General features: G+C 42.5%; 1 protein-coding gene across 7 annotated transcripts; it reads left to right on the plus strand.

Moving 5' to 3' along the window:
- The first annotated feature begins 159 nt into the window (after positions 1-159).
- On the plus strand, positions 160-15,098 carry C7H21orf58 (chromosome 7 C21orf58 homolog). 7 transcript variants are annotated; one of them, XR_016468505.1, is made up of 9 exons: positions 160-894; positions 5,797-5,868; positions 7,298-7,355; positions 7,847-7,914; positions 8,585-8,728; positions 8,802-8,916; positions 10,242-10,381; positions 13,157-13,265; positions 14,185-15,098. XR_016468505.1 is itself a non-coding variant. In XM_031604474.2 (9 exons), exons 2-9 carry the CDS (start codon positions 5,809-5,811, stop codon positions 14,198-14,200), a joined length of 798 nt encoding a protein of 265 aa, XP_031460334.1. In that variant the 5' UTR covers positions 160-894; positions 5,797-5,808; the 3' UTR covers positions 14,201-15,098. The 7 variants fall into 7 exon arrangements, 6 of the variants coding, with proteins under 6 accessions (XP_031460334.1, XP_090000710.1, XP_090000711.1 ...); XM_031604474.2 differs by having other exon boundaries at positions 13,069-13,265; XM_090144584.1 differs by having other exon boundaries at positions 5,800-5,868; positions 13,069-13,265.
- The last annotated feature ends 1,181 nt before the right edge of the window (positions 15,099-16,279 follow it).

Below are 16,279 nucleotides of genomic sequence, written 5' to 3' on the forward strand. Positions count from 1 at the left end.
CTCTCTAAGTGACTCCTGGGATTGACGGCGCCGAGCTGCGGCGCGCCCTCCATTCCGACCCGTCCCCGCCCCCGCCAGTGCCCGCCCCACTTCAGCGGCGGCCAATGAGAGGCGCCGTCTGCCGCGGCGCGTGGTCAGTTTCAAACGGGAGGCCCCGCCGCGACAGGCGGGAACGAGCGCTGCGCCCGAGCCAATGGAGACGGGGTTGGCGGTGCCCGGGAAAGCAGCCCGCCACTCGGCGCCCGCCGCGCTTCTGGTGCGTGGGCCGCGCGTCCCAGTGCTGCAGCGCGGTGCCGCGGCTCCACACTGCCCAGTTTTGTTGCGGTAGCTGGGGCTGAACTTGCCTGCTAACGAGGGAGGTGCATAAAGTGATCTATTCTTTTAACGCTGAGGCTAATTAACTTCGCAGTCATCTGCCAAGCTGGTGGCCTCTCCATCTGTTCGACTCGCTGGACCAGAACTAAAGGGCAGCGTGAGAAAATACGTGCTTTAAACACATTTCCCATCCTAATTCAGTTCAGAGGTAATCTGTTGATAAAAACTGGCTTTTCCTTTCCAAGAAGCCTGGAAATGAAAATGTGTGTGGAAAGAATCACAGAAGTTGGCATTCTCAGAATCAAAGAGTGCTCTGTGTCAAAAAGAATCCTAGTCCCAACCTTCTGCCGTGACTGGTTGTCTCCATCATCCTCCGCCTTGTTGATAAGCTCCCCTCAAGTCTCTCAATAGGTCTCCCCAGGACCTTCTCCAGGCTGAACAAACACAGCTCCCTCAACCTTTCTTCATAGGAGAAGTGCTCCAGCCCTCTTACAATCTCTGTGGCCCTCATCTGGACCTGCTCCAACAGCTCTGCATCTTTCTCATGCTGGGGTACTGAGCCTGGATGCAGTACTGCAGGTAAGAAATAAAGCATTCTATAGCAATCTCTTTGGTCTGACGTGCTATTTCTACGTAAATATTTCACCATAAAAGAAAATAAATGGGGGGGGGAAAGAAAGAAAGAAAATAAAGAAAAGGTAGATCAGTAAACTATACAGGGATATTGGACCAGAAAGTGAGAGAAGCTCCTGAGACAGTGCTTGGCCACCTCCTGCCCTATTAACCCTTGGCTATTTTCCCCCAGGAACATTTCCAGGTGCTGTGACTACATAGCCAGGAAGCTATATCCTTCCCAGTCACTGCTAGAAAAAGGGAGAGCCTGTACTATGAAATTTCTCAGTTCAAAAGCTTGAGTTGTTGACACGTTTTGAGAAGTAGAAGGAAATTGGAAAGCTTGGAACAAAGGATCTTCTTAAAAGAGAATACGTCATGGCATTTACCCTAGCAATTTTGTCAAATTAGATGTGTCGCTTGAATAGATTTGCTTTAAAATAAATTACTGCTTTTACTTATCATGGATAAAACCTGATTTGAATAACTAATAATAACTACATAACTAATGTCTGCTTGGGTTGAATGCTTTTAGGTTTATTTGTATTTATTTATTTAAATAACTGACTTGTGCTGTATTTCCTTATATTCCTGTGTGTTATAATTTCAGGATTTCTAGTGCTATCTAACTAAACTGCCCCCAGAACAGCAGTGATTGGTTAGGGTGTCAGCTGTCCAGTATTCTGTCATCACTGGACTCAGAGCACAGAATTCAGGTTTTGTGCTGCTGGAGCAGCTTTGCCATGTGCATTTTCTGCTGGGGCCTCTCCTACCTGACAACTGTAAAAATTGTAGAGGTTGTTTACAACTTATCTCAATTAGCAGCAGGACTAATAATACTGTGTGAACGTCCATCAGGTCACGACATCTTACTCAGAACTCCAGGAGCTACTGCAACCCATCTGCAAATGAATGGGCAGTATTAACAGAGACTAGTGGTTTGTCACTGTCTCATAAAAAGAGTTAATCATAAGAATAAATCATAAGAATCCAGTATCAAACTGGATTCACTGTTTTTGAAAATAACAGTAAAAATGAACGTTGCACATTGTTATATGACAATGGCATTGAATAACTCTAAAACATTTTTATCCATATATTTAGCTTACAATGAAGACAGGTGTGTTGTTGGTTTTTTTTTGGTCTTTTTTTTACAATATTTACAAGCAAAAAGCATCCTCCTAGTCTGTTGGAAATGGTCTCTAACAGAGGAACAATGGCAGCATTAGCTCATCCATGCAGGATAAGTCATTGTAGCGCTCTGAAACCATGTAAGTGTCTTTCACCGAGAGATACAGTCAGCCTTCAATTCTTCTGTGTCTGGTGTCAGCAAGTATGCTGGTCCACACAACATGGGAGTCAGGAATTAAGTGAAGTGTCTTCAGTATTTCTTATCTTCCACTTCAGGCTCCAAAGTGCAACATGAGAGCTCTTGGCTGTTGAATTGCAGCATTACAATGGGCAGAAGGAGGCAACTGACTGGAAGGAAATTACATGTACTTGTCCACTAGTGTGGACAAGTCTCTATGTGTTTGTTTCTTTTTTTTTTTTTTTTTTTTTTTCCCATTCTTTTAACCTTCTGAATAAAGAAATAACTCCTCCTAAGATTGAAATCATAAAAAGTCTAACCTGTGGAACCAGAGCACAGGAGCTTATTGTGTCCTGATATTTCCAGGTGTGTCTGTTTGGTTCCTTTTCCAGCGTGTTTTAGAAAATAGTAATTAAAATCTAGGCATAGAGTATCAAAATCAATAAAAGGCAGCATAGAAGTGTAGTCCTGGTTTGGAGCTCACCATCTAATCCATTCCTGTATCTTGAAAGGGATCTTATCCACCTGCAGTATTCATCACAACTGCTTTTGTAAATTGTTTATAAACACGTTCTGTGAAAGTCCATTCTGTGAAAGCCCTTTCTTACATAGCAGCACCATCACTTAATATTGTATAATTAAGATTTTTTTGCTTGTTTTCAACAGGTTTTCATTTTCCTCATCAAGCCAAGTGTTTCTTGCTCAGTCTTTTCAGACTGTAAAATAAATTGACTGTGTCCTTAATATTCTTTCATTTATATCACTAACTGGCTCCATCTCATCATTTAATTAATAAATTAAACATCATAAAAATCCTTCAAAGTCTTTTTCAGATCTTGTATTTTGTAAATCTACCACTGCTACTATTTTTTCCCCTGGACTTCCTTTTCCTCTGATGCTGCTATGTCTAAAATTAGACACAGTGACTTCAACCTATGACTTCAGCACTGCTAAACAGAGCAGAATAATTACCTCCTGTGAGATGCACATAATACTCCTGCTAATATTTTTCAGAATTAAATTTGTCTGGCTTTTCTTTTTTTGGATCTTCATGTTCATTTCTGATCATGATGCACAGTAACTGCAGAAACACCTTTTGTGTAAGGCCCGTTTGTGTGTCACTGACAGTCTGCTGGCAAGTCATCAGCAGGCTGGAAGATGTCCATGTGGTAGGGATCCCACTGTAACCAGAGCATCCGTAAGTTCTGGAAAGCATTTTTTAGCAGGCATTAGATTTTCTCTGGGACACTGTCACATCGAGCAAAGCTTTCTGTCCTCTAACAGTCATCTCTGTTACTTAACACACTCACTATATTTTTAATTAAATACTTCAACTGGGCTGTTTTTGTCAACCTTTCTTGTCACCCTCTATACCTATTGCAATGAAGGGTTTAGAAACTTAACTTCTAGGGGATGCTTAAAGAAACAATTAGTGGTAAAGCATCTGCTCAAAATTCCTCAGTGATTAGAAAAGTTACTGTAAAGCCCCATCTGAGCAGGAAGCAACAGTTACTGCAGCATCAGTAATGACTAATAGCAAGCTTGTTGCTATTGTGGTTGTCTGGAGACACCAACTAAGCTCTAACTGGGCTGCATCACCGCCTGAATACTGCAGGCAACTCTGGTCTCTGAGTCACAGAAGAAATCGTGAAATAGGAAAGTACAAAGAGAACTCACTAGGAAAAACTTGACGTAGACAAACTAAATCTGATCAGAAGTGCAGCTGTTGCAGCACCTTCTGTGAGTGGCTGATGATGGAGTTCAAGAGATGGATATAAGAATCATCCTTCTGGGCACTACTGTTACGCCCTCCCAGCCTCATTCTCTTGACTTGTGAAATCAATGAATAAGGAAAAGCTGCCATTTGAGGAAGAAGGGAATAGATTCTCTAGCTTAGAGAAGTGACATCTGCATGTGGTGATTTGGGAACATAAGCCACAAACTGTATGCACAAAGTGCATGGAGAACAGTAACAAACTATGTTGTATAACAAAAAGTTTTGGAAATTTAGATTTAAAACAATCTAAATGCAAACCTTTTCTTTGTTTCTTTCTTTGCCTAGGTAAACTTCTTATACTTAAAACCTTTATTTGCATAACAAGGCCCATGCTAAAGTTAAGTTACCTAGGCAACTCCTTATCAAAGATTATTGCAGATGCCAAGAGGATAAAGGAATCAAAAACATGAATTAATGTACAAAAAAACATCCCCAGGTTTGTTTGTTTGTTTGTTTGTTTGTTTGTTTGTTTGTTTTCTATAAGCCACAGACTGCTGGCAGGTGAGAGAGTTTTCTGTTCTGCCTCATTGTTCTTAGCTGCACAAGTGAGCCAAAGCAAGCTGAGCCCCAGGTCTGGCAAGATGCAGCTATATTTGGGACCCCCACGTCACAGTTGCTATAATCTCACCAGTATCTATCTGCCTCTGTATTTTTAAGGACAGATTGCATAAGTAACATCACACATGCTGTGTGGGTCACAGCTGGAGGAGGTGATCTCTGCTGCTCCCACATAGCTGAGTAGGATTGTCTATCTGCCCCTCCAGCTGCCTGCAGGGGCTCAGCTGTGGCTTTGCCATGGCCTTTGAATAAGGATGGGGTTGTAACTTTGCTATCCTAGAAGCAGAGCAGAGTATCTGTAATTTGGTTTCTTTCCCATGCCTTAGCATTGGTTTTATTGCGGTCAGTGATAAATGCTGCTTTGCTTTTCATGCGGGAAGGAGAAGGCACCCCAGAGACTGCTCAGGAGATGGTAATCCAAAGGATGCCCGAACACAACCTCTTTGCTGTTTTACTCATCCTATGATCAGTTCCAGCTATTCTCCTTAACTCCATTTTAAATTTTTAAATTACTATCTGATCATGAAAATCCAGATGAAGGACCATGTCAAAAGTGAATGAACCCTTAACAGTCCAATAGGTATTGTTAACACGTATCAATCAGTCGGATCATAATCTGACCTTTGGCATTGGGTTATGTTAAATATGTATGTATACAAAGGTTTCGTCTTTTTTTCCCCCCATCTCCTAGTGTGCTGGGCATTTGCTTCACAGAGGGTAAACAAGTACCTGCACCTGGAGATTAAATTGTTTATGCTGTGGATTGGCATTACAAACTTAGCAACCAAAGTACAGGAGCTAATCTGAAAGGTATGTAGAAGACCAAGCTAACAACACAGAGGCTTAGAGACACTGCTAGTGAGAGGCTAGCAACAATTAAGGAGAGGCAAATACTCAAGCTGACTAACTGTTATGTGGCCATCACAACCTGAAGCACAAAAACACATTGAGAGGAATAGCAACAAGACCTGTGTCTTTGTTATGGTGGCAGACATCTATATTAATTTATACCTGACAGTGAAATTGAAGCATTTATTTTCTTCTCTCATTTCTCCAGTCTTGGGTTTTGAGTTTTACTGTTGGTGGTTTTGTTTCATTTATTATTTGTTTGGTTTTTGTTTTGCTAACAAAATTCTTCTATGAAGATTGTGGAAGAAAGGAGCACTGAGAACTTATCTGCATTTGCTTAGCTATTTAATATGCTTTTGCCTGCCTGCTCTTTCAGAAGACTGCTACAATGACAGATCCTTCAGTGGTGGATCGTGTGGCCCAGCTAAAATTGAAACTCCTAGAAAAGGTAAGTTAATAATTCTACAGTGGTCACCTTTGCTCTGCTGTTTTTTGCTACAGGCATTTAAGTATAAACACTGTATCTTAATCATATTTCTACTGAGAAACAAAAAGGACCTGCAGCTAACTGAGAACCTTGTTTACCATGCAAACTGAGGCAGAGCAAGTTGCATCTGTAGAAATACGATTGTTTAATATACGATTAAAATTTAAAATACAGCTCTCCGAAGTGGAGTAGTTTGTCTTAGATGTGGCAGTAATTTGAAGACAAAGCCTTCACCAGTATGGGAGTAGGTAGAACTCAGTAGCCAAAAGTGTGCTTGTGCTAAGGAAAAGCTCTTCGATTCTGAGATCAGGTGGGCACAAAGTCCATCTAGTCCCTAAGGATCAGAAAATTAAAGATAACAGCACAACTGGCTAGGAAAAAGACTGGCCCAAGCAGGGCAGAGCCAGAAAGAGTGGCTGGGTTCAACCAAATGTCCAGATTCATCAAGCAAGCTTATAGTATTAAGGAAGGGCCAAAGCCAAGATGGAAGGCATCTGCAAGTTGGGATCAGAGTTCCTGAGACCCATGGCCAGTCACAAGCTTGCATGAACTGGAGATGAGTATTTATTCAGTATAGCTCAGACAGGACCGAAGACCTAGAGCTGAGATTATAAGGACACCCCCACATGTTGGCAGGGGATACGGATGGAAATTCCAGATGAGGCTGGTCAGAGCCATTTAAGACTGTTAGTGCACCAAATACCCAAAACTCTGGAATCAAGTTCTCCATATGTTCTAGCTCTCTACCCTACAAAATAAGCAATGCATAAGCCTCCTGATTCACTCTGTTATCAGTTCCCATGTCTGAGATGGCCAGACCAGCTGGAAATATAATTATTCTTTTGTTGCAACTCAATTTATAGTGAGACTGTAGTAGAAATGCTACATTTTGGCTTGAAACAGCAGTCAAGCACCTGGTTGGAAGGCAGGGCCTGCCCAGGGTAGCTCAGGTGCATGCAATACACCTGAGTGGCCAGAAGAGGTAGAGCCAGGATCCACCCATTCCCAGACCTCATTTAAGGGTTGGCAGTGGAGGTGAGGTATCTCTCTAGAGATTCCTGCATACCTGAGGTCTTTTGGAGGTAAGCGGGGGGTTGGGTTTTTCTCCTCTGTTTGCTGCTGTTACATTTGAGTAAATCTTCACTCTCTGCAGCCTGGAGTCTTGTTGCTGTTGCTCTGCTGTTACTGTTGCATTTACCATTGTGTTCTATGAGACTGGTTTGTAGTTCCGTGGCATTTTATACTTCTTACAGATCTTGTTAGCTGTGATTTAGTAGAAGTGTCCCCTGATTCCACTTATGATTTATTTTCTCTATCCAACCTATTTGAATTGTTGTGACCTTTTCTGCCTAACTCGCAACTGGTTTTCTGTGTTTTTTTTTCCCATTAGAGACTAGAAAATGAACAGAAGAACCTAGAGAAGATGGAGTCACCTCTCCCTACAGCAAGTAAGAGAAAAAGCATTTGTTCTGGTTGTGGGCTTGAAGTGGAAAGGGCTTAGTGATGCTTTCAGTCATGAGTTCCTTGATAGATCACGCTGAGTGATCCCATATCCTCTCTAAAAGCCAGTACAGGCCTCTGGTTCTGAGTGCTTAGAGGCCAGGAGTCTTGGTAGTTGGAATTTACTCTGTCTCAGCTTCTGTGATAGGGACACTTTCTGGTGGATGAGAAGAATGATCCAAACTTAAGTCAGTGCTGTCTTTGCTTGGCACAGGCATCTAAATCTGTATGTAGCCATGGGGATCAGAAGTTGCAAATGTGAGTTTCAGTGAAGCATGAACAGCATTGATTATCTGTTTACAAATCTCAGTCCTAACCAAGCTGGTACATCTTATAGGAATCTCCCAAAATATCTTCCGAAATTTAATCTCATAATGCAAATGTTATAGTAATCTTATTATTTATTATTTAATAATATAATGATCTTTTCCTCTGTTAGTCAACAGACGTGAGGATATGCTTCAAAGTGCCTTGAAGCGAAGGAAAAATCTCCTGCAGGAGCTTAAGGTAAGAGCAGTACTTGCTGTCAAGTGTGACTGTGTAAGGTGTCACATGATGAGCGTTAGAGTAGAATTTGAAGGATGAAATCTTATGTTACTTTAAACAAGCACTGAGCCTTTTTTGTGAGAAGTGTGGCTCTCAGGAGAGAGATGGGGAGAGGCTGGTGGGAAGCTGAACAGGACTTCCTCCACAGTAGCACATAAAGCCTGCACCCACCTCAGTCACCTAGTGTGTTGATTCTGTTTGTTGTAAGCTGCTATATCATACTCTTTGGATTCCAGAATGCAATCAAAGGACTTTTCAATGTTGCCAAAAAAGGGACAGCTATTACTTAAACATCATATGTAGAGAGGATCAAGTATTAATGAAATATTTTCTTAGACTTCCAGCAGTTTATTCTTCGCTTCTTTCCACTTCCACTGAAAACTGTATACTCTCAAGATATGTAGGAAGAAACACTTTGTTTTCACTTATTCCAACTCTGATATCCCTTCATGCAGCACTCACTTGAGGTCTGCCTGTTACACAGCAGTTTCTTCAGGAGTGTTGTAGGTGAGGAAAGCTGTACTCTGCTGCAGACTCCCAGAGGCTCAGCCTATTTAATCTGATGAATGTAACAACACTACCAGTCTTTCTGTGATCAGACTTTCTTCAAAGAAGTTACCTGATTTTGCAGGAGCAGCACCTTCTAGAGGAGCTGTCGCAGCCTTCTGCACCAGCTGGGGGACAGTATAGGAACTACAGTGCTGGTTCCCCACGCATCTACCAGATACCTTTTCCAGCATCTCAAGCTGAAACACCAAGGATTATCCAACAGGCGGTAAGGATCGTCACTCCTAGGAAATACTGGCCGAATCCTGCACTGACTTCTCTGTTTTCCATTCTTATTCCAGATGCCTCCTCAGCCTGCCACAATCATCCAGCAGCTCCCACAGCCACCCCCACTGATAGCACAGATCCCCACTGCCCAGCCCTTTGCACATCCTCGCTCTGGAAGCATTAAAGAAGGTACCATTCACTAGGGCTAGCTGTTAGGTCCCACTACCAGGAATACCCAGAAAAGGTACCAGGTGATACTCAGAAAAGGAGCCACTGCAAAGCATTCAGATCAGTGATGAGCTCAGTCACTACTTGGCTGCTGTTGGGAATGTGGGAATTGCACTCTGCAAAAATAGAGATGAGTTCTCAGAAGCTTTTGGACAAACTCTTCTTGCTAAAACAAAAGAAATGAGAACTATAAACTCAGCAAAGCAAAGTTGAGCTGTCAGAAGAGCTGAGGGAATTAAAAGCTGCTCAATCCAATGCATTGAGTTTATCAAGGTCAAACTCATGCAAACGGATGATTCTAAAATTCACAAACAGGCTTTTAAAATCCATTTTTTATTCTTTTTGTCCCATCTTAAGCTGCTATTCAATTTCCTTAGAGCAGTGTAGATCTTAAAGTGTTGTGTTTGGGGGAGGGGGGAAGGCAGAATAGCTGAAAGTACAGTGCCAAGAACAAGGATTTTTTTTTTCTGAACATAGATGCTACTGTGAAATGATACCTGAACAAAAATTTGGGTTGACTCCCCTGGCTCATCCCTCAGTCAGAGGCTTTGTCACATTACAAAGAAATATCCAGTTACTGAAGTGCTATGTTTCTCAATTATTTCTTAGCTTAAGTGGCTGAATTTATTCAAATAGTAGTTTATTTTTGTAAATGAACTAGTCCAAGCTCATGCGTGACTTCTCTGAAGTTGATACATTTAAATTATCTTTGGTATGATCAGTTAAAGAGTTGCTTTGCTTTTCCTCCTCTCCTCCTCCCCTATTTAAAATACAAAGGATGTGTACGGTGGAACTAATTATGATCCAGCATTATGTTAAGTGGATGTGATGCAAATGCAGTGGACTCTCAGGGTGGCACTGCAATATTACGTAGAGCTGAGGAAACTTCCAATGTAGGCAACAGCTATCTTGAACCAAAGCTGTGTAGAGTGCTACATGGCTCCAGTCCATGCTGGAGCAATTGAGAGCTCCAGTGCACAGCTTTTCTCCAGCCTGCCAGTTATTGTATCTATAGGGATGGGTTTGCGATGTAACTAACAGAAGATGCTTCTCAACAGCACCTTGTTTATGAATGGGATCTGGTGTGGATGGTCTTATTCATAGACATCAATTTTGCACCATCTGGGTGTGTAACGCTAATATTGCCATGTGTCGTCTTCAGCTACTGCATCTCAGCTGCATTCATGAGTTTGCACCCTGGAGGGCAGTTCCTACTGAGATACCCCTGCTGCTTGTCTGTTGCTAATAAAGCTCTTAGTTTCTTCCTTTGGATCACTTCTTCCCAGATATGGTGGAGATGATGCTGATGCAGAATGCACAGATGCATCAGATCATCATGCAGAACATGATGCTGAAGTCTCTCCCACCAATGGCGTTTGCACAGCCTGCCAGACCCGGCTATCCACTGCTTCAGCACACACAGCAGGTAGTGTTACTGTGTCCAAAGGGTATCTCTGCTCATGTGGGGCAATAGTTGTTATTCTGGAGTGTGTGAGGACTGGACAAAAAAAGTTCTGCTGCCCAGGGTTTCCTGTAGGTTTCACATAGGTCCTTACAAGTTGCTAAGCAGGACTACAACAGAAAATGTTTCACACACCAGTGCAAACTGGTCTACACTGAGCATCTGCTGCTACACTTGGGAGCCTAACTCCTATTGACTATTGCTGAAACATCTGATACAGCATCTGTAATGATGTCCCCAGGTGTCTTCAAAGCCCCAGTAGTTCACCTCTAGTCAGTATGTAGCAGTATGGCTCAACTTCTGCCTGCTCACTGCAGGCAATAGGGGAGTACTTGTTACAAATCCTGTAACTGGTAAAATTTGACCTGGTGGTTCAAAACCAGCTGGAGCTGAAGCTCAGATTTTTGTGGTCATACTTGATTGGCTCTAGCTATTGTCTCACTGTAAATCAGGCATGTCCAACCTGTGGAGCAGCCTGGGCATGCACTCTTTGCTCAGCAACAACTGAAGCACCAGTATGCTGCTGACATAGTGGTGACAGAAACCAGGGTGTGGGGAGAGCAGTGCTATGCAGTGTTGACTCAAGCGATGGCAAATAATTGTATGCTTTTTGTTATGTTGGCTAAACCCAGGGCTTGGAACAGTGAAGAGTATGTGGCTATGCTTTCCATTTTGATAAAGGAACTGAAGAACAGGCTTCAAAAGAATTGTAGAAAAAAACTTATCTATTTATGTTTGCAACTCCATTTTCAGTCAATATGAGTACATTACCTAGAAATTTTTGGAGGGAATGTGTAGAGTTGCAATCAGATATTCAACTGAAAAATCTGATTGTGTTTCTCTACCAAACATTTGTAATCCCTATCTTACCAGAGAGAAATATCCTTTGCTTCACAATCACAACTTGTTCATGTCATGGCTCTCTGGCAGTGTGCATGATTATCGTCAAGGATGGAGTACAGGAAGAGTAATAGTTCATAAGAAATCTCTGAGCACCTTGAGACCTCACTAAGAATTGCAGTAATTTCCATCAAACCAGAGTGATACATTAGTTTCACAAAAACAAGACCAAATATCCCATCAGTTCTGCTTTTGTTGTTCTATTATTTTTTTAAAAAGTTTAATTTTTAATATTTTTCTTAAAATATTTTGTTACTTATATATTAACAATTATTGTATGTATCACAAAGGCTATTCTGAAAGTAGTGCCTCCTGTTTTATGATGTTGGCCTATGATGTAGGAGGTGAATGTTTGTAGTATGGGAGAAGAGACAGAGCCTTCCTGTTACGTGTTGTTACCATGTGACAGATAGCAGCAGAGTGGCACTCTGTCAGAATAGTGTCTGACATGGAAGTATGTCTGATACTGCATTCCTCCATGTGCAAAAAATGGCACCCACTGACATTCATCAACACTTGCTGAAGGTTTATGGAAACCAAACACTGGATGTGAGCACAGTGAGGTGGTGGGTAGTGTGCTTCAGCAGTGACAATAGTGGATTGCCTCTGCTGGCACAGATTTCTATGAGCGCAGCATGCAGGTTCTTGTTCATCACTGGAGAAAATGCATAGCTAATGATGGTGACCATGTTGAAGAAGTGTTTTATAGCTGAGAATTTGTCCTATCAAAGTGTTGTTGTGCTCTTTGTGTCTGTTGCAATTTCTGTGGAAATAAATAGGAGGCATTACTTTTAGAGCAATGTATATGTGGCCCAAGACAATTCCTATTTGCTCGGTGCAGCCCAGGCAAGCCGAAAGGTTGGGTGCCCATGCTGTCAATCAATGACTAGCAAAGTCAGGAAGGACAGGTTTTATAGACATTTTTATTAAAATCCTTCTAGGATTTTTTCCAAAATGAACCAAGTACTATAAAAAAGGTAGGTAATTCTGAACATATCCTTTGGTGCGCAGTTCCTAAGCTATATTCAGCAGGATACTGTCTAGCTCCTTAGTCATCTTAAGTGCTCTGGAAAAATGTATTTCTAGTCTCTGCTCTGAAGCATTTACTATCAAAGCAGCAAGGACTGTTAGTCTTTAGGGACTGGGGATATCTCTTGTCTTGCAGAGTCTTCCCCTGTACTTTTTCAGCCTCTCCATTTTCAAGCTGATCATGACTTTTCCTCATGCTGTAAGAGAGATTTCTGTTCCTTGTCTTGGAAAATCAAGGTAGTGAGATAGTAAGAAAGCAAATCCCATGCTTCTGCAGTAATTGCCCAGTTCATTCACACCTTTCCTATCTGCTATATACAAGGGCAATAAATAGCTTAAAAGTCCCTGTGGCCCATATTAAACTGTGGGGTGAGAAACAATCTTCCATAATCTATCCCTGTGACATGTGCAGCTGGGAGCTGACAGCTTTTGCACCTGTTGAGACCAAATGCCTGCCTGAGATGGAAAGCCTTTGGCAGCAGCTGCTTGCTCTCATGTTTCAGGGTATTGACATCTTGGGAGCCAGCACCATCACAGCCAGCATGCAAATGATAGATTTGCTATGGCAATGGAAGGCAGAATTGGCATTTATTCAGACACGTCAGAGCTGTGCTGAGCATCACCTCAAGTGAAAGGGAGGCAGCAGAGAGACAGAGAGTGTCCGTATAGTCCCCACCATCCTTCCTAGGGCCACCAAAACCCCTTTGCTTATCTCCATCAAGGACCTGCAGCTCACCGCTCCTGTGGCTGTGAAAGCAGATCGTCCCTGGCTGTCTGCAGTGCATCACCACCACCACTACTCTCCCCCAGGGCTGCCCATCCGTGCCATGCCTGCTGGGCTCCTGATGCCAGGTGAGGGACTGCCACCTGCATCCTCAGCCCAGCGTTGGACCAGCAGCATGCTCCCAGCTATGCAGATGTAAGTTGTTGGATTGCTGTGGTATGAACCATTCAGCCTGCTGAGTAGGGGCTGCCTATGCTTTGCATTCAGGCTGACATTTCCCATGGGATTTATATTCTTACAACACTGCTGAGATTCTCAAGTGGGGGTGAGTAGACTGCTCCTCCCAAGGCTCACTTGCCTGAGCCTTCTCTGCACCTGGAATCTTGTCCTGGGCTATTTTCTAGCGCAAGTAGATGACACCAGGGCCTGGTGCTTGAATGAGCATGTGAGCAGACCCACTGCTCAGAGAGCCAGCCTGCTAATGGCAAGGTGTGGTGGCTTAACTAGATCTGAGCAAAGAGCACAGTGGTCTTGCCAACTGTGTCATGAGGAGACAGCTAAAAAGTCATGGAAGCAGCAGTATTAGGAAGTTCTCACATGCTGAAGCTGGGACTTTCTTCAAAGACACTGTGCTAGAGCATGACTGGGTGGCTGGGGACTTTGGGACAGGGAATCACTGCTTTAATGTCTGTGCTACATCTTTTCCAAAGGCTTTGTGAGCAGAAGGAAAGAATAGAAACACACCCTCTGTCATGGGGAACCTACTGCCATGTGTGTCTGTATGGCCCTCTTTAGCATGGGATTTGGACTCCTGAAAAGATTCTTTACTTAATGGAATTGCAGAGGCTATACATTTCTACCCCTTCCTCTTTTACATGCTTTTGTAACCTCTACTGATAAAGCGCTCATGGCTCCTTCCAGTATCAGTGCCATGAGCTGTTGCTTAGCTGTTTGCAGAAATCAGTAAAATCATCTTGTCACAGCTTTTAAGCTGCCTTTTCCCTCTTCAGCATGAATTATGAGATCCTACATATCGTTATTGTTTTTATGTAGCTGTGACAAGCATGTGTGTTGGCTATTACCAAACGCAACAAGGTCATTTTTCTTGTTGCAGGTGGCCCACATACTGACAGCACGTGTTCCTCTGAAGGTGGACAATTGCATCGCTGAGTTCAACCTTTTGTTGAGCTGTTCCTAAATAATCTGATGGTCCGTGCATCTGCAAATTGTCCATACAATAAATGAGCATAGAAAGACTGGAGACCCACAGAACAAATGTACCACGTGCCTGTATTCTGCTCACCTCTTTCTGCCAGTGCAGTTCTTTCATCTTCCAAATCCAGAGCAACAGCAGCACTTCTTTTTTGCGCTCTTTCCAAAGAGCCAAGACATCTTGTCCCAGAGAGCCTCAAAGTGGCCCTGGAACATTGAATGAACATAACGCTAGTATTGCAAATGAGTATGGCTCACCTTCAGGACTGAGTCCCCAGTCCCCTTCAAGTGTACTTTGGAGAAATGCTCCTTTGCAGCCCTCATTGGGGGGGAGGAGGGGAAGGGGGGTAGCGCAGACTAACCCAGATTTCATGAATGGAGCTCAGTTCCCAAAACTCCTCAACCAAACTGTTCCTCCTGTATTGGGCTTACATGGCAAGGTTTTGGTAGCAGGAGGGCTGTAGTGACCTCTGAGAAGGTCACTTTTTTGTTAAAGAGCAGCACTCTGCCCTACTTGCTTTAGATGGGCTGACAGAGATTGTAGTATTTGAATAAATAATCTTAAGTAGAGAAAAGAAAAAATAAAATAGCTCCTGCAGTCATCGCATCTGATCATCTCAGTGGAACATCACTACTCTCATATCTGCAGTGTTCTGCCCCAGGAGGGCTCTCCCAATCTCTTCTAGGCCTCGCATTCATGATGCTATCCAAGGTTTTCTTTTCAAAGAGCTGTTGGAGGGTGACTTCAGCAGCCTGAACTTGTGTATATTTCTGTATTTCTCAATCTTTCTCTCGCTTTATCAGGGTTTTACTTTGGGGAGAAAAATAAATAAATAAATAAAAAGATTCCCAAGGTCCTTCCTTGAATATTGGCATGTTTTTGTTTGTTTGTTTCCTAAGGAACATAAACCACGCTTTTTCCTTTTTTATTTTTCCTACTAATTTTCAGTTGCTAAGCATTAAAACCCATGCCATCCTGTTCTTTTGATTTTGTTTTAGAACTCAGAAGACCCAAGTTATAACTAAGTGATGAGCAACATCTTTCCATCAGCAGCCTGATTATGTTTAATAGAGAAAGAAAAACCATGAATTAGTAGCACCTTCTCAATGTCTTCCCACATTCGCCTGTTTTTAAACTGGGGTTTTCTGCTGTAGGGATAAGGAGATTGATGACCCCAAATGCTGCCATAGTTGTTGAAATATTCTTCCAAACTAAAAAGAACATATTTCTATATATAATTTTTTTTCCTCAGTGCAGTCTGAAGCAAATCTGAGGAAGATATTTGGAATGATTTGGCTACCCAGGACAAAACATATTGCACCAGGCATAGATAACCCCTGACAGGTGAGGTTTAGTCCCATTTGCCAAGAACTGTTTTCAGTAAGTAAGCAGATAAGTGTGACAGAAAGGAGCTGATCAGTACTATGTTGGAAGAAAAACTTTCAACCTGTATCAGTGCTCAGAGTTTCCATTGCACTGGGGCTCTTGGTGAGAGGTCAGTCCAGCTGTGGACATTCCTGAAAAAATATATTTTTGGCAACGTTTCCCAAGTCCCTCATTTTCTGTCCTCCGTGAATTTACTGGGGGTAAATTACCCCATCATCATTAATGAAGACGTTACAGAGAACCAGATCCAGTATTCACCCCCTAGGTACTCCATTCATCACTGGCCTCTCCCCCCAGAAAGAATCAAAGTTGCAAACCATTGCTAAGGCTGCTTGTGCAGCCCTGGTCCAGCTGTCTAAGAAGGCAGTTCTACAAGACCAGCTTTAGCAACATTACTGTACATTGTGTTATCTTCAGGAGTTCGAGAGTTAACTGCTATATCTTTAAGGGCTGTTATTAAAATGGTAAGCCACAGTGGTGGAGCAATCTGTAAAGCTTACAGAACAAGTGTTCAAAGAGTGCTAACAATAATATTTCCACATAACTGTCACTGCTGGAAGTTAATGCTGTTTGTGCTCTGAAAACAATTAACAAATAACTTTACTGCTGT

Source organism: Phasianus colchicus, chromosome 7 (assembly GCF_987193195.1).
Source record: "Phasianus colchicus chromosome 7, bPhaCol1.hap1.1, whole genome shotgun sequence".
Lineage (NCBI taxonomy): Eukaryota > Metazoa > Chordata > Aves > Galliformes > Phasianidae > Phasianus > Phasianus colchicus.